The sequence below is a fragment of the Sinohyriopsis cumingii genome, chromosome 6, assembly GCF_028554795.1.
Source record: "Sinohyriopsis cumingii isolate HCF-2022 chromosome 6, ASM2855479v2, whole genome shotgun sequence".
Lineage (NCBI taxonomy): Eukaryota > Metazoa > Mollusca > Bivalvia > Unionida > Unionidae > Sinohyriopsis > Sinohyriopsis cumingii.
The window spans coordinates 126,953,518-126,969,899 of NC_142966.1; the positions used below are offsets into that span (position 1 = coordinate 126,953,518).

Genomic DNA, 16,382 nt, shown 5'->3' on the forward strand with positions numbered 1-16,382 from the left:
AGTTCTTTACCATACAGTTACCAAACTTTGTGGATGATATGAACTTGTGGTAAAGAAGAACATTATTGATCTGGGGTCATTGGGATAAATGTCAAGGTAACTCTGCAAGAAGAGAAATGATTTATTTCCACACAGTTCTCTATCATCTGTGGTTACCAAACTTTGTGGATGGCTTGCACATGTGATATGGAAGAATCAATCAGCTTGGTGGTATAAAAGGTCAAAGGTTAGGGTCACTGAAACAAATAACAGTTTCCAACCACTGCTTTCAGTTGTAGACCACAGATTTGGACCAAATTTTGTGGACGGCTTGCAGTAAGTGTAAATAAGGAAGCCTATTGATGTTTCTGATACATATGTCCTTCCATACATCCCTCAACATCCTGGATTAACCTTAAGAAAGAACAAACTAAGTCATAACGTGATATCTAACTTATACATTTCTTCTTGAACAATGAGTAACCCAGTTCTGTTTTATTCTCCCAGCGAAGGATGGGAAGGTGTACACAGTATCAGGCCTGTACACATATCATCATTACATGCAGGACCGATTTGATGATGACAAGTGGGGCTGTGCTTACCGTTCCCTCCAGACCCTAGTGTCATGGTTCAGGTTTCAGGGCTACACAGACAGGCCTATACCCACTCACAGAGAAATACAACAGGTATCCCAGTGCTACTTGGATAGTGTTTGTTCAATGTTGCATGATTAAAAATATTTTTCATTTTCTTAATATGAATTTCTAAAGAGCATGATATCAAAATATAAGTGTCTTTTTTAGTTCAGGTTAGGTGCAAAAGACTAGATTATCATAATTTATGTGGTCTGAAGCAATGACAGTACCAGATGTCTTTTGGATTTTATGCCAGTCTGTGTCTGTTTAACCACTCAGCAGTTACTGGTACCAGCTTGATTCATCATTGCAGCTGAGATTAAATACTTTGCATTGGGGCAGAACCCATATCCTCTTTATCTGGAAGATATAGTACTTTCACTAGCATCATATCCGTTTGTCAAAAATTGAAATCTTGTTTACATTTTTAACATTTTGGTCATTTTACTTTGATTCAAGTAAGGTTAGAATTCCAAAAATTTCAAACCCCCTTTGGCTTGGGGATGTAGAATTGGCTTACTATTATTGCAAGAGGTGACTTTTGGAGACAGATGCCATGGCCAGTAAGGTCTGGGTTCAAATCCTCTCCTAAGATTAGCTCGGGCTACCATGGTACATCTTCGGGCAAGGGACTTAACTCTGATTGCCTGAGCACTAAATAATCATCATGTTGTGCTATGAAAAGACCCTAAAAGACTAGTCAGAATTTCACAATCATATGATTAATTTTGTTTGAAAATCTATGCCAAATATCAGTGATACTGTGAAGCTCCAAGCATGAGTTTTAACTTTATAGTTTTGAGGTCAGTTTTGGTGCTCAGACAGTTTTGTGACTCTTAGGCTGGTTTGAGGATCCATCTTAATTGTATTTTCAGGCTCTGGTGGACATTGGAGACAAGGAGTCAAACTTTATTGGTTCAAGAAAATGGATTGGATCGATGGAAGTCAGCTACTGCCTGGATCATTTGATTGGGGTCAGTCTTGTGTCGTGTACCTTACCTTTATTGGACCCTTAGTATGTAGCATAAAATGAGGTAGTACTGCATTAAAGTTGCTATTCCCAACAGATGGAATAGTTATGACATTTATCCTGAAAATGCCAGTAGCCACTAGCTCTTTTGAGAACAAATACATTAACAGCTGTTGTACATTACCTGTTTTTATTATGTTACTTTCACTTTTCCTTGTGTTAGTTCCAGGTCCAAGGTCAATTCTCCTGATATTCAGAATATCATCCTTCTTTTCCCTGGTCTTCGTGCAGCATAATTTATCTGTCTTCAGATTTCTGTGTAGCAGTTGAATTTTTCTCCCCAGTCTTTGCATTTATGGACTCTTTTCTGTTCCCCTTTGTAATTTTTTTGATTTATATGCTTCCACTAGTGAAGCAGTGTTTTCATGAATGTATCCCTTCATTGCTACCAGTGTTAGAGTAGGTATCATTCTCTAAATTTTGTTAAAGTCATTGTTTATGTCAAAAAATTTATCTTTTATCATGCCACAAGAAGTTTGAAAGTATGGCCATAAACATGTTTCTGGGAAGACCCACCACACCTATATGTCATGTGCCAAGTGCACTCACCGTGACAGATGCCCTTTCTGCACTTTGTGGTTAAAACAGGGGTTGAATCTAGCAGAAAGCTGCCAATTTCATAGCTGCAACAAGAAGTCAGCTGTCTCCTGCCTTTTGCTCTTCACCGTTATACCCCCTTCTGTCTAGGGAGGGCTTTCCCAAGTAAGGAAGTTGCCAGCATTCCAGTCCCTAGAGGAATCAGTGCTTATTCCTTTTCTGACCAGTGTGAAAGGAGTGGTAGCAATTCACTTAAGATTGCTACGTTTTTTTTTCATCCACTATTTCAATGGCTGGTTGATAAACAATGTTCTCAGATCTGCTTAGGACCTGTTGGAAGACAATAACTCATCTTGGGTTTATCCCCCAACTAGGATAAATCAGATCTGATTCCTTCTAAAACTTATGTTTACATGGGGTTAAATTTCATCACAAGTCAAGTGAAAGATCACGTTCCCTTCCCCCACCCCAACTAGAGCACACTGACACTGTCCCTCAGGACAAGGGTGTTTAGGAAACTTCATTATATGCTTATCTTTGCATATCATTTCTGGGGACCAGCAGCAGACTTAGTTCCCAAAATAATACTTTATATAAATTCCCTGCAGCTTATGCTGTTTGCAGTGTGGAGACCTCAAAACACCATCTTTGAGCATGCATTTCATTGTGGCCAGAATTTTTTTACCACCTGAGTGCTGACAAAATTAGGACAAGTTTCTGGCCAGAGTTCAGTACATGCAGCATAACCTCCCTTTTTCCTTGATACTGATACCTCCAGTATGGGTTGGGGTTCTCACTTAGAGCCACATAGGGTAGTCCTTCAGGGCTTGTGATCTCAGCAGAAATCTCCAATTCACATCATCAGGTTAAGGATTGTTAGTTGTTTTCTTAGCATTATAGGGATTTGTCTGCCTCATAAGACACAAGTTTATTATGGTTGCCATGGACAACACATTAGTCATTGTGAATCTCAGACACAAAGGAGGCATTTATTCCCCTTCTCTTTCCTTCAAAGTATAGAATGCTTTAGAGGGGGTCATTCTCGGAGACTGCAACATACCAAGTGGCCTTCAGCTGTGTAACAGAAAGAAGTAAAACCGACAAGTTTCATAAATTCAACATAATTTATTTCTGTAGAACTCTAAGTGAAATTCAGAAGAGATAGCATGGTTAATTAAATCCCAAATAATCCTGAATGTTCTGACACAAGTCCAAAAGTATAGAGTGTTCCAGATGAATTCCATTGATCCTGAATGTCCTGAAGTACTACAGTGATATAATCCAGGATGTCTTTAAATGAGTTCTCAATAATCCCAAAGTAGTTTTAGTCTAAAAAGTTAATAAGCATTTTTTAATTCCATTGAGAATTTAAATAAATAATTCCTCTCAAATTATATTTGAACACAACAAACTCTGATTATAGACTCCCGAAGACTGATATTAAACAGGAATGAAAGAATTTGTTTACCAAGTCCTACATATGCTAATATTAACTTGACCCAAGACACGATAGAATGTTCTGGAAAACTGATGAATTCTAAGGTAAAATTCCACTAACTCATAAACGTGGTCTTGAACTTAAATTTTAGTGAACATTTTGTGTACAACTTACAGGCATGACAGAAGTCAGTTAGGCAAAACTTGCAAACCTCAATCATGGACTAAAGTCATGCACACATTATAAATTCAATATACATAACACTGGCAGACAACAGGGATAATGGGCCTGATTTTTGCAGCCCAGCAGGTTGTCAGAACATCAGTATCCTGTCTGCAGTAGAGTACCCTATTAGCAAAAGATAGTATTTTCACATTTTCATGGTCAATGAGACCATATACCTCCTTCCAGGCTGGGAAGAGTCAGCACTGTAATAATAACATGCAGTGTATTCCTGCTATTTAAATGTAGTTTTGGGGTGAATAACAAAATTTAATTATTTAATACTTTCCTGTTATTATTACCAAATTCCCTCCCCCCCCCACTATTATTACCAAATTCCCTCTCCCCCCCCCCCCCCCCCCCCGATGTTCTTTCAGTTTAGAACCAAGTCAGAGAAGGACAATATTCCAAATGATAGAAGTGCCTAAGACATTATTATGGGACTGTGTTTTTGGAAATTCAAGCAAATGATTCCCTAGCAATTCCACTGAAGTAGCCTTTGCCATCAGATCTTTAGGAATGCATCTTCTGTCACATGAAGAAAAATAATCATTTGTAATATGTAATTTGGACCATCTTGTGAAATTCTGTGGGAAGGATAAGATGGTGGCAGATAGGACTTTAAATAAAAATAACTTGTGGATGATGAAGCATATAGAAAAAATGGTCACTTTTGAACAAGATGGTTTTGTATCAAAATGTACTCCAGGAATAGCTTTTCAGACCTATTGAAAATGAAAAAGACAAACCATATAGACTTTCCCAAATGTGACAATGTTAGCAAAGCTTGCCCTTCAGATGCCATTGCTGTCAGTTGATTGTGAATGAGGCATTAGCTGGCAAAACAACATTCACATACTCTCCAGAACTTGCTTGATATGGAAATAAAGGTAAAATGAATCATGTCATTGATTTCATCTGATTCCAAGGTTAGACTATTATGATTACACCATTGGCCCACTTTTCAAAATGAGAGGGCCAATTGGCCCTAACTTCTCAAACCTGACTGAAACACTGCATAATTTAAGTTAGTTTTACCCCCCCAAATGAGCTTTCTTTTACCTGCCGTAGTCATGAGACAGTTTACTTTTGATTAATTGTATATTAGGTCTTTTGTATATCTTGGATATTGAACTAAACTAGTATAAGATACAATTATGATTTCAGGATTATTTGTAACAGCACAGGTTTCTGAATGTAATTCAGGTTATACCACAAAAACTGTTTATTTAAGCAAAAACCAGCATATTTCATATTTAATCATTTCATACTAATATCAGTCAAAATTTATTAACCTTAATTATTCTATATTTTGCTTGTTAATCCTTGTAAAATAGAGAAATTAAATTTATAGAGACTAATGATGTATGATCATGAATGTAAACTTAAAATCTTGTTTATTTTTCACAGGTGACTTCGAAGATTTTGGCAGTCAATTCTGGTGCTGAGTTGGCATCCAAGGGAAGAGAACTTGCAGTGCACTTTTCTACACAAGGAACACCAATTATGATTGGTACTGATATCAATTATTGGTTTCTTCTCCATCTACATGCAGATCATATTGCATTAGGAGTATGACCTTACCTCACAAAATCAATAATCCCATGTATGTCTTTTGTAACAAAATTGCCAAAATTGTATGACAAGTAGATGGATTGACACTTTATCTAGTTGCTACTTCTGTTTATGTTAGGAGGCATAATCATTCTGAAACCATGCAAAGTCAAATTTACTTAATGTCCTTGCATCATTTGACTGAATCTGTGGAGTTATCTCACAGCTGGGAAGTATACTCCAGTCTTTATTTCCATTTCTCACTATTCTGTCATCAACAAAAAATTCATACTTTATTAGTCTAACATTGTCTTGTGATATTCAGGTCAGCACTATTTTAAACCTCTGCCTTAAGGTCAATAGTTCTTCATATCAGTAGTTGACCTGGTATATGAATTATGTCATGTTGTTACATGATACAAGATCCTATATGTAAAAGATAATTATTGAGGAATGTGTTTTTTAATAGCATCCTTTTCACTGCATGTGTATTTGATGCTTGACTGATTTCACCTGAATATTCCTTTGTTTTATTCCACAATAAATATAGGTCTCAGTACAATGACATGGTACAGTGTACTGGGTGCAAGCATTATCAGTGGGCAAAGATGACCATGATACTTGCCTTCTTTGTAGGGGGTGCAATTTGGGCCATACTTGTAATGTATAGACTTGATAGAAAATGTATGGCAGCTTGTCTTGACCAAACAAATTAATGAGGCAAGTGAGAGAGCAGGGATGAAGACTCAATCGTTATTGCTGCTGACTCTGCCTAAGTTAACACTTTTCCTATTAGCAGATACTTTGAAGGTGGCCAGGAGAAAATTAAGCAGGCCAGATCATCACAGTCTTCTCAGTCACTGTTCTCTACTTCATGATGGGAACAGATCTTCTAAACAGTTCCTTTTGGACCAGTATTTTCTTGGTATGGTGGCCAGTCTGGATCAGTGAAGGACATTATAGCATATTCCTGCAATCTTTCCAGGGAATGCAAATTCCGAACCGTCACATTAGACGAGACTTGACTATGGATGACACCAGCTTTGACATAGCCTTGATCTGTCTGTTCCTGCAGCTCTTGAGACCAGGTACAGTGATATACCCAGTCCAGGCTTCAAGACAATTATAGTTCCTGACAACCGTAATTCCTAGTCTAAGCACTGGCTCTGACTTGGATTTTTTTGTATTCCTGGCACTGGTATAAAAGAATGAACTCTCCATTAAAGGACTCCAAGAAGTATTGCATACAGAATCTGGACAGCTCTGCCCAAGCTCCATCACAGTCCATCATGATCCAGGATGCTTGGGACAAGTCTGGTGGCCTAAGTGGTTAGGGTGTCTGCATTGGATGCAAGAAGTCACAGGTTCAAACCTGACTGAGTCATACCAAAGACTTATAAAAATGGTCATATCAGCTGCCTCACTTGGTACTCAGCATTAAGAGGTTAGTGTTAGGACTGGTTGGCCTGGTGTCAGGATAATGTGACTGGAGGAGGGGACTTAATGCTACATGTCTGTGGCATGATGTCCCGGTGCTAGACATCACTATAAACTGCCACACTGCAGACATTGTAGCAGCATGACTGAAATTATTTTAAAAGCTACATTACAAACCAAAATCACACACATATACACTCCAGGATGCTTTGTACCACTTCCAGACTATCAACAGTTACCTGATTAACATCAGGAGATATAGTTTCAGAAATTGGCCACTTCTGCAGGCTTTGACACCCACAGACTGTTCTTCTGTCTTTGTGGACTTGGTCATCTTCCATGCTCAGTCAAAAATAATGTCAGACAAGACTTGGCATTCTGTTCATTGATCAAAGGTATTCTCTGGCTTATGCCTGAATTCTGGCTTCGGAGTTCTGTCCACCTCCGTCTATGCTGCCATTGACAACTGACAATTTCCACATCTGTGGATCTGTCAGCAAAGAAAGACCAGTTGACATTCAAACAGCTACCATAGTCAGGTCAAGTCACTGATTTATTACATTGTGTAGAGAGACAGCTTCAAGACCCAGTGGCCATGCACAGTTCATTGGTACATCATTAAGAGGTTAGTGTTGGCCTACCAGACAGATTCTGCAAAATTTGATCTGGTTAGACAAGATGTCTGTCTTTAGCCCTCACCATTGAAGCTGTATCATTCCTGGACTTTCTTTTTTATGCCCTTTGTTATGCATTTGCTGTTTGGTGATAGAATTGAGGATTTATGGTTGCAAGCAGCACAAAAATTGCCCTTGCCTAGCTGACTTCACTGGTATTTGGGCCGAATTAGTCTGTCACAACAGAGACACACTCTTTAGCAAAAAGAGATGAGATTGAACGTTGCCCAAACTGCAACTGTTTTGTTTAATTTCAGGTGGCAGCAGGCACCTCAGCTCTGAAGGCATTTCAGTTACAGGAAGCAAGGTTTCTGGTTTATCAGGTTCCCAAACAGTGTTCACTGACTTGCCACTCACAGACAGTGTGCCTGTTTGAACTGGAATCCATAATTTTCAGAAGACTTGGACTAGCCATTTTCTGCAAAATAAAAAAGGTAACCCAGGCTGTTTTTGAAGTACTTCAAATTTTATTGATCCAGTCCCTCCACTTCTGCATCTTCCTTTCCATGAAGGAAATGCTGTCCAATCTAGGGAAGGTGGAGATTTTGCAGAAGGAGGTCTGTTGGTTACTCAACAAGTGGGCACCAGAGATAGTTAACTGTTGATCCCTTCTTATTGTGAATTCACCCATTGTTCACTTGCCTTTACAGATCACTCACACATCATCTCTGACCGCATGGGTTTGTCCCAGCTTGGCCAACTTGGATTTGTGAGAAAGCTAGCCAGTAGTTTCCCATGGATCATTGATTTTCTTCATCCACCAGATATACTAGCACCTTGTATAACCTATAATTTGCTGAAAAATGATCTTAAAACCCACAAAACCCAAAACCTGCAATAATTTTCTCTAAAAATTGATGTGATCTGGCATTCTGTAGAGAATGTAACCTTATTAGTATATTATGTTTCACCAAGAATATGTATCTGATCACCTTGCTATTTAACCCTCCCACACATTGCTGCAAATGTTCGCATCCTTGTTGTTGTGTTGTTTAGCTTAATCTGATAACAACCAGTTGATGGGTAGCCACCTAGGAGTGGTAAGGGGAGGTAAGTAGTAAATTATTTCTTCCTGTTGGGAGAGATACAATTTTCATCTTTCAAGGATTGCTGATTACTGAGGGAGCAGAGCTTATTTCCTAACATTGATGAGGTTCTGTAAGTATTCTCAGGGAAACATAATTTACTAAAAAATGTAATTTCCTCAAGTGGTGCAAGTTGAAACACCTAACTCTGTTAAAAGCCTTGATACTCATTTTGCTCATTGTAGAGAGAAGATTGCCCGTATCACTATGAAAATTTAGAATTTGATACAGTGTAGCATTTGATACAATGTAGCATTCAGTACAATGTAGTAATTGATACAGTGTAGCAAAGATCATTCTAATGGCAAACCAATCCTATTTTTTTATGTAATAAAATAGGTCCAATCCACCATCAAATATTGTCAGTGACCAAAATGAAAAATCCTTAAGCATTCATATTTGACCTAAGGCACTTAAATTTTGTCCTTTCAAATGTATATAAATATTGTTTGTCCACCATGTAACTGCTGTTACTTAAAACAAAACCACCAAACTTCTTTCTTCTACATAAGAAGTGACCTTGACCTTTTCATCTTCAGAACTGAGGAAGACTTTACAATTATATGAAGAGTACAAATTCACCCTAAAATGCCTTGAATGAAAATACAAAAACCCGTACCAGACTCTTGCAAAAGACATGGGACAAATTTTGAAAAAATTTGATGGGGATTAACTTTATATCAAAATCTTTAATCCAGATTACTTGGCCAGCTCCTTTTACATTTTGCTTTACTGCCAGTATAATCTTTGTGAGTCCTGAAAACTCATTTGTTGTTTTGTATATGTTGAATATGTACTTAATCACTTGTTAATGTAATCTTTGGTTCTTTATCAGGGGGTGGAGTTCTTGCACATACCATTTTGGGAGTGGATTTCAATGAGGTCACAGGGGACGTGACCTTTCTTATACTGGACCCGCACTACACAGGGGCAGAGGATCTCAAGATCATTCAGGACAAGGTTTGTGTCAGAGGTCAAAAGTTGTAGGTTGATACACATATTTTGGTATTATTTTATTGATGCTCTGAGGAAAGCATTAATATTTTGCATTTGTTTCTTCCATCCATCATTTCCTTTACTTTTCATGTTTGAATCAAATGAAAATCCATTTACCAAAGCTGTTATCATTTGCTTGAGTGTTAAGGGGAGAGAATTATAATTTTCATATTTTGTGTTAATTACATGCATTGTTTAATGAGAGCAAATGCATAAAATGCAGAAGACAGTATTGACATTATGATAAATTCTGGTGGCCTAAGTGGTTAGAGTGTCAGCCTCGGATGTGGGAGGTCGCATGTTCAAATCCAGTCTGTGCCATACCAAAGACTTATCAAAATGGTACTAAGAGCTGCCTTGCTAGGTACTCAGCATTAAGAGGTTAGTGTTAGGACTGGTTGGCCTGGTGTCCGGATAATGTAACTGGGTGACATCATGCTACATGTCTGCAGCATGATGCCCCAGTGTTAGACATCACTCTAAACTGCCACACTGCAGACATTGTAGCTGTATGACTGAAAAATTGTTAAAACTACATAAAAAATCAAAATCACACACACACATTTGTCAGCAAATTTAATTGCTATTTCATATTTGTTCCAATCAGTTATTGTACAGGTATTACCACTGTGATTATGTTGTCACATCAAAGGCCCACCTCGGAAGCGGGAGGTCGTGGGTTCGAACCCTGGCCATGTCATGCCAGAGACAGACAAAAATGGTACTAACAACTGTATCGCTAGGCACTCAGCATTAAGAGGTTAGTGTTAGGACTGGTTGGCCTGGTGTCAGGATAATGTGACTGGGTGGGACATCATGCTACATGTCTGCAGCATGATGCCCCAGTGCTAGACATCACTATAAACTGCCACACTGCAGACATCATAGCTATATGACTGAAAAATTGTTAAAGCTATATTAAAAATCCTAATCACACACACACACATCAAAGGCAGTGGCTTTTAGTTCCATTGGTCATAGCTCAGAATAGCTTATGGAAATTTCCTGAAGTTTATCATTTGTCATCCATTGTGTGTTCATCCATCCATTGGCACCAGTTTGTTTTTGCTTCTCTTAAACTACCTCATATGAAACTTTACATTCTTATTCATTTCATGGTCTGCTTGGCCTTAAATGAAAATGGTGCTGCCTGGACATCCAGTATGGCAGCCATGGTGGCTATCATTAAAATGTTATTCCCATTTCTCCTTCTGAATAGAAAGTCATACTGTCATAGGGTTTTCACACCAAGACTGTAATGAGACAAAGAAAATATTGCCACTTAGACAAAATGGCCATCACAGGGGTCATCTTGAAAATGTTATCACTATTCCTCTTGAATGGAAAATCATACTGACATTGGATTTTCACTGCAAGACTTCAAATGAAGTCTAGTTGGGCCTTGGTTAATATGGCACTATTTCTACATCCAGTATGGCCACCATATTGACATTCTTGTTAGTTCTACTTCTCCTGAATATGTCAGCATGGGGTTTTGACTACAAGACTTTTATAATGTCAGGTTGGTCCAAAAAGAAAATGGTGCTGATCTAACAGCCATTATGCCACCATGGCACCATATTAAAAAATCTTGTCCTACTGAAGACAAATTAAAATTACTTTTTCTTGAAGTCAGTTAAAAAGGTGCCAATCTAACAACTAGTGTGGTTATTGTGACAGCAGTCTTTCAAATCTCTCACATGAAGATTGGCAAAGGGTTGTAATGTTTGATAATACTTGCTGGAGAACATAGGTTATTTTTGTATATCATGTAAGTGAAAATAGTTTCTTGGTTTATGATTGAATGTTTGATATTTGGAAGATTTCTTTTTGTTAAAGCTTTAACTTATTTCAGCTGAGCAATAATAATACATTTCAACCCCATGTTTCCATTTCTACTAAAGGTTAAAGTTATGTCAAATCTAATAAAGAAATAAAAAGATTTCTGTACAGTAGGTTTTGTTCAGGACTCCTTGACAAGAACAGAGGTCTAGGCACTGGGTGGCAGAGTGGTCAAAAGTGCTCACATTTACAGAACACTGCCATCTCACCTCTGTCCGCATGAGTTCAGTTCTTGGGCTCGGCCATTGTGGGTTTGTGGGAAAGAATGCCAGTAGCTTCTGATGGGTCAGAGGCACTTACCAGGGTCTTTGTGGGCTCTTCCTCCATGAGTTTACTGACTGCCATGTATAACCTATCTTTTTCAGAAAAATGGCATTAAACCCAAAATAGCAACAACAACCTTGACCACAGATCAGTACCATTAAGACCCTTGGGTATTAAGGCACAGTGCCTTCACAGGGGTCTAATAAATATTTGGTGGGTTTATAATGTAACATTAACATTATTTTTGTTGGACTAAGGCTTTTTTTAAATGAAAAGTTTTTGAACATGATTGCACAAAGAACACTCAGTGTATACAGGTTTGGCAGGCATATTTATGCGCATATGTAAATGACCTGATTAGATTTTAGGGCCTTTGTCTAATAGCAGATTTTCAGTTTTTATATACAACAACCATAATGTTATGCTGTATGTCTGGCTGCATGTTCTCAGTTTGGTTTTCACACAATAATTCAAGTTGTCCACCTTTACAGTTACCACTTTGTGGATGGCTTGCAGTTGTGGCAAGGATGAACCCTATTATTTTCAGGGTTAAAAAGCTACAGAATTCAAGGTCACTGACTGAAATAATGAAAATGGCACAGTAGCAGGTGTTTACATCATCTGCACTTGCCAGACTTTGTGGAAAGCTTGCAGTTGGGGTATGGAATGAACCTATTGTTTTCAGGTTGGGGTAAGGAAGAACCCTATTGAGTTCAAAGTTCAAGACCCCTGTGACTGCAAGAAAAAAGGTTTCTGCACCATAGCTCAAGTTGTCCATTGTCTAGTTACCAAACTTTGTGGATGGCTTGCACTTGGGTATAGAAGAACTCCATTGATTTTGAAAAGGTCAAGGACACTGACTTAAAGAAGAAAATGTTTGCTGTACAATAACTCTAGTTCTCTTCCATGTACAAATGCCATACTTTGTGAATTACTCGCCCTTGCTGCAAGGATAAACTGTCAGTTTTGGGGGTCACAGGTCAATGTCACTGTGACAGAGGCTCAGAGACACTTTTGCATGGATTGATATTCTCTATGATTGCCCCATATCAACATTTTTTTTTCTTTCTAAAAGAAATTGACAGAATTTTGCAATTTGCCCGAGTATAAAAGAAACTTTTAACTTACTGTGCATTTCTGGCTTATCATTTTGGCCCAAAGAGCATCGATCCCATAGAGGGACTCTTGTTTTTTCCTGCCTTGATGAGAACAATTATAGTGCAAATTTTAAGGGGTGAAAAGACGGTGTAAAGACTGATATGCTTGATTATCAAATCCATTCATGATATTCATTTATGTTTTCTTTTTCCATTTTGCGCATATGCTGTCAATTTTCTCCATTAAATACATTCTCGAATCACATTAACATTAGGAAATAAGTTCTGCTTCCTCTTGAATCCAGTTTTCCCAGAAATACAAAATTTCTTTATCTTTCCCATCTATGGATTGAAGAGATAGTTTTTATGCACACATTTGATACTGCATCAACCTGCCTAAGGGGCCCTGGGTGGCTGAGTGGTTCCCAGGTTCTTCATCCAAACATGCTGGCTGCACTGTATAGTCTATCATGTAATGAAAAATGGTGTTAAACCCACACATCCAACCAACCAACAACCTGCCTATTAACCAACCAACCATCAACCTGCCTATTAACCAACCAACCAACAACCTGCCTATTAACCAACCAACCATCAACCTGCCTATTATGAAAATTTATAAAAATTAGAGTACACCAGCAAGGTAACAACTGGACATATTTTGAGATAGCTATAAAAAAAAGAAAGGATAAGAGTATCTTTTATTTGCCCTGACAAGTCAATGTAGGCTCACTGAAAAAGAAGTACAAGCACTCCAGCACCAAATTCACTCATTCATTTTTCATTTTTGACACACAAAGGTGCTCACAATGTAAATGTAAGCCTTGTCCATTTGTGATAATTTCAAAAACACTGTACTAAACAGCTTGATGCAATTCAGCATAAAGGATGTTTTTCAGACATTCTCATTGTGCCTACTGCTGTGGGTGGCTAGCTCAGCTTCCTAGCTAACTATTGGTATTACACTGACTTCATACTGGAAATTAATTATGAGAAGTGTATATGTTTCAAATCAATTTCAAGAAAAACACAATCCCCAGACTCCTAATTCAATAATCTAAGCATATCTTTAAATATTTAACTATAATAGCATGTCTCTTTCTTTTGATGAAGTCCCAGAGAAAGAACCAGATACTCCTCATAAAAACTCCAGCTCATGAGATTGAAACTATCTCAGTTGCATTGTTTTGCTCATGAGATTGAAACTATCTCAGTTGCATTGTTTTGCTCATGAGATTGAAACTATCTCAGTTGCATTGTTTTGCTCATGAGATTGAAACTATCTCAGTTGCATTGTTTTGATCATGAGATTGAAACTGTCTCAGTTGCATTGTTTTGATCTTGAGAATGAAACTATCTCATTTGCATTGTTTTGATCTGAGACATGAAAGCTGTTGGCTGTTGTGCACAGTAAACCAAATAAAAGTTTTTTCTTCAAGAACTATGAGAATTGAACCTAGTGGGCCCAGTGACTGCATCCTATATGACCACCAGCCCCATTTGACATAAGCACAACCTTCTTGTGCGTGGGGGTTTAATGCTTTTGCCTGTATTTTTTATCAGTAAGAAAATATAATTAATTTCTTGATATCCATATATTGATGTAATGTCTTGCCATTGGTTCTGCTGACTAAATGTTTGAAGAGCAGTTTATTCTTCAAATTAGGACTCCAGACATTTTTCTCATGAAGAGTCCCTAGGGTAGAGGTTGAATGCTTTTGTATATCCTCCTCCAGTTACCTATTCTCCTAATGCAAATTGGGACTCCAGACATTTTTCTCTTGAAGAGTCCCTATGGTAGAGGTTGAATGCTTTTGTATATCCTCCTCCAGTTACCTATTCTCCTAATGTAAATTGGGACTCCAGACATTTTTCTCTTGAAAAATTAGAATCACAATCCAAGGGATCGGGATTCTTTAGGTTGGCTCCTCATTGTGTCCTTTGCAAGGGCACTTAGCTCCCATATCCTCAGCGTGTGTTGAAAATGCCATCAACTGTGTTGAAAATGCCATCAACTGTGTTGAAAATGCCATCAACCATCAATCAATCAACATCACATTGAAAAGTTACAGCCCCTGAATGCCCATCTTCTCCAAACAAGTTTTTTTTTTCAACAGATGCTCTGTTTAAAGCCCTTCTGGGCAAATTATGTGTAGTGAACTTGGCACTTTAGTAAAAGCTCATTAATTTTAATTTCATTCATTATTGCTGCAGTTATTAAATCATTATTTTAATTATCACTATGGTGGCACTGCAAGGGCTCATTTTGCAAGCATGATTACTGTAAATTCCAAGATATTTGTTTTAATACTTTTAAGGTCGTTCCATATCAAATAAGTTTCCAAGATGTTTGATTCTAAAGTATTTAGCCTATCCTTATTCATAGACTTGGACTTTATTTTTTTAATTTAAAGATTCTGCCAGGCCAGAATTCTCAAGGAATTTTCTTTTAAAGTAAAACCTAAAATTGTTTTTCTCACAAAGTTTTCCAATATTTTCAGGGTTGGTGTGGCTGGAAAGGGCCAGAGTTCTGGGACAAGACTGCTCACTATAACCTGTGTATGCCTCAGAGACCAATAGTCATTTGAAAACCTGCAGTGGTTATCTGACCATGCACATAATTTTTTCTTATGTCTTTATAGAAAATTTCAGTTTTGATATATATTTTGTATATTAATTTATGGGATAATATCTTACATCTTAGGATTTAAGAACCTCTGAGTGGTTCACCATTGAATTTTTTTTTTATAAGTTAAATATATAAAGAATAAAACTGCCATCATTGCCCAGAGAAGCATGAAGGTAATCAGTTGACATAGTGTCTCAGTTATTTCCCTTATCAGTGTTTTGGTCAAGTCCACAAATTTACATGAAATTAGTACATAAACCAAGTGAAAATCAAATGTAGATGAGTTTGGCCTTCTTTGCAATTAAGGACACTGTATTGTTTAAATTTTGGTTAAAGTTCCTGATTAGGCATTCAGGAACATACTCATTCTTATAACCAAACAGTGGTTCCTTACATTTTAAATCATTTACTTGTTCATACTGACCACTGACATAAAACATTTGTTTTCCTAAGAAAGGCATTGTCTAGATACAGACATGCAAATTGATGTATAAACATTTCCTTGTCATGATTATATTCAGTGTCCTTCAATCAATTTGTCAGCATAATTTTATTTTGTTAATCTGTTCATTGTTATTTTAAGAATTTTATTAAAGCCACGATATTGCATTTAAATTTATTGTTATGGTAAAAACTCGTAGTGCTCTCCACATTCCCCTTTTTATTGAGGGGCAGGTAAGCTCTGGTGACCATGCTAAATGCATTTTGCAGTAAAGAGTAATACAATTTTTTTAACTTCATATTTGCTTTAGTCTATCAAAGTTTTGCCCATTTAACAAATTCTGTCTGTGTTTACTACATTATACAAGCTTTTGGGATCATGCTTATGGTATGCTCTGTATAATATTCTTCATAATTTAAAAATCAAAATAAGCTTTCAGACACTTTTTTGTTGGATGGGTGGATTATAATTATTATACGAAAATAAAGAACAAAAATGAATCCTAAAATGTTGTAATATTA

General features: G+C 37.3%; 1 protein-coding gene across 2 annotated transcripts in view; it reads left to right on the forward strand.

The window, feature by feature from the left end:
- The window catches only part of LOC149797915 (ufm1-specific protease 2-like), a 47,207-nt gene extending 31,179 nt beyond the window's left edge, over positions 1–16,028 (forward strand). Inside the window, exons 10-14 of one of the 2 annotated variants that reach the window (XM_089962959.1) lie at positions 487–665; positions 1,490–1,588; positions 5,252–5,354; positions 9,427–9,551; positions 15,292–16,028. In XM_089962959.1, coding sequence (XP_089819085.1) covers positions 487–665; positions 1,490–1,588; positions 5,252–5,354; positions 9,427–9,551; positions 15,292–15,378 — 593 coding nt within the window. In that variant the 3' untranslated portion in view covers positions 15,379–16,028. The remainder of the gene's footprint in view (positions 1–486; positions 666–1,489; positions 1,589–5,251; positions 5,355–9,426; positions 9,552–15,291) is intronic. The other variant, XM_089962961.1, reaches the window with a different exon arrangement.
- Positions 16,029–16,382: the final 354 nt, after the last annotated feature.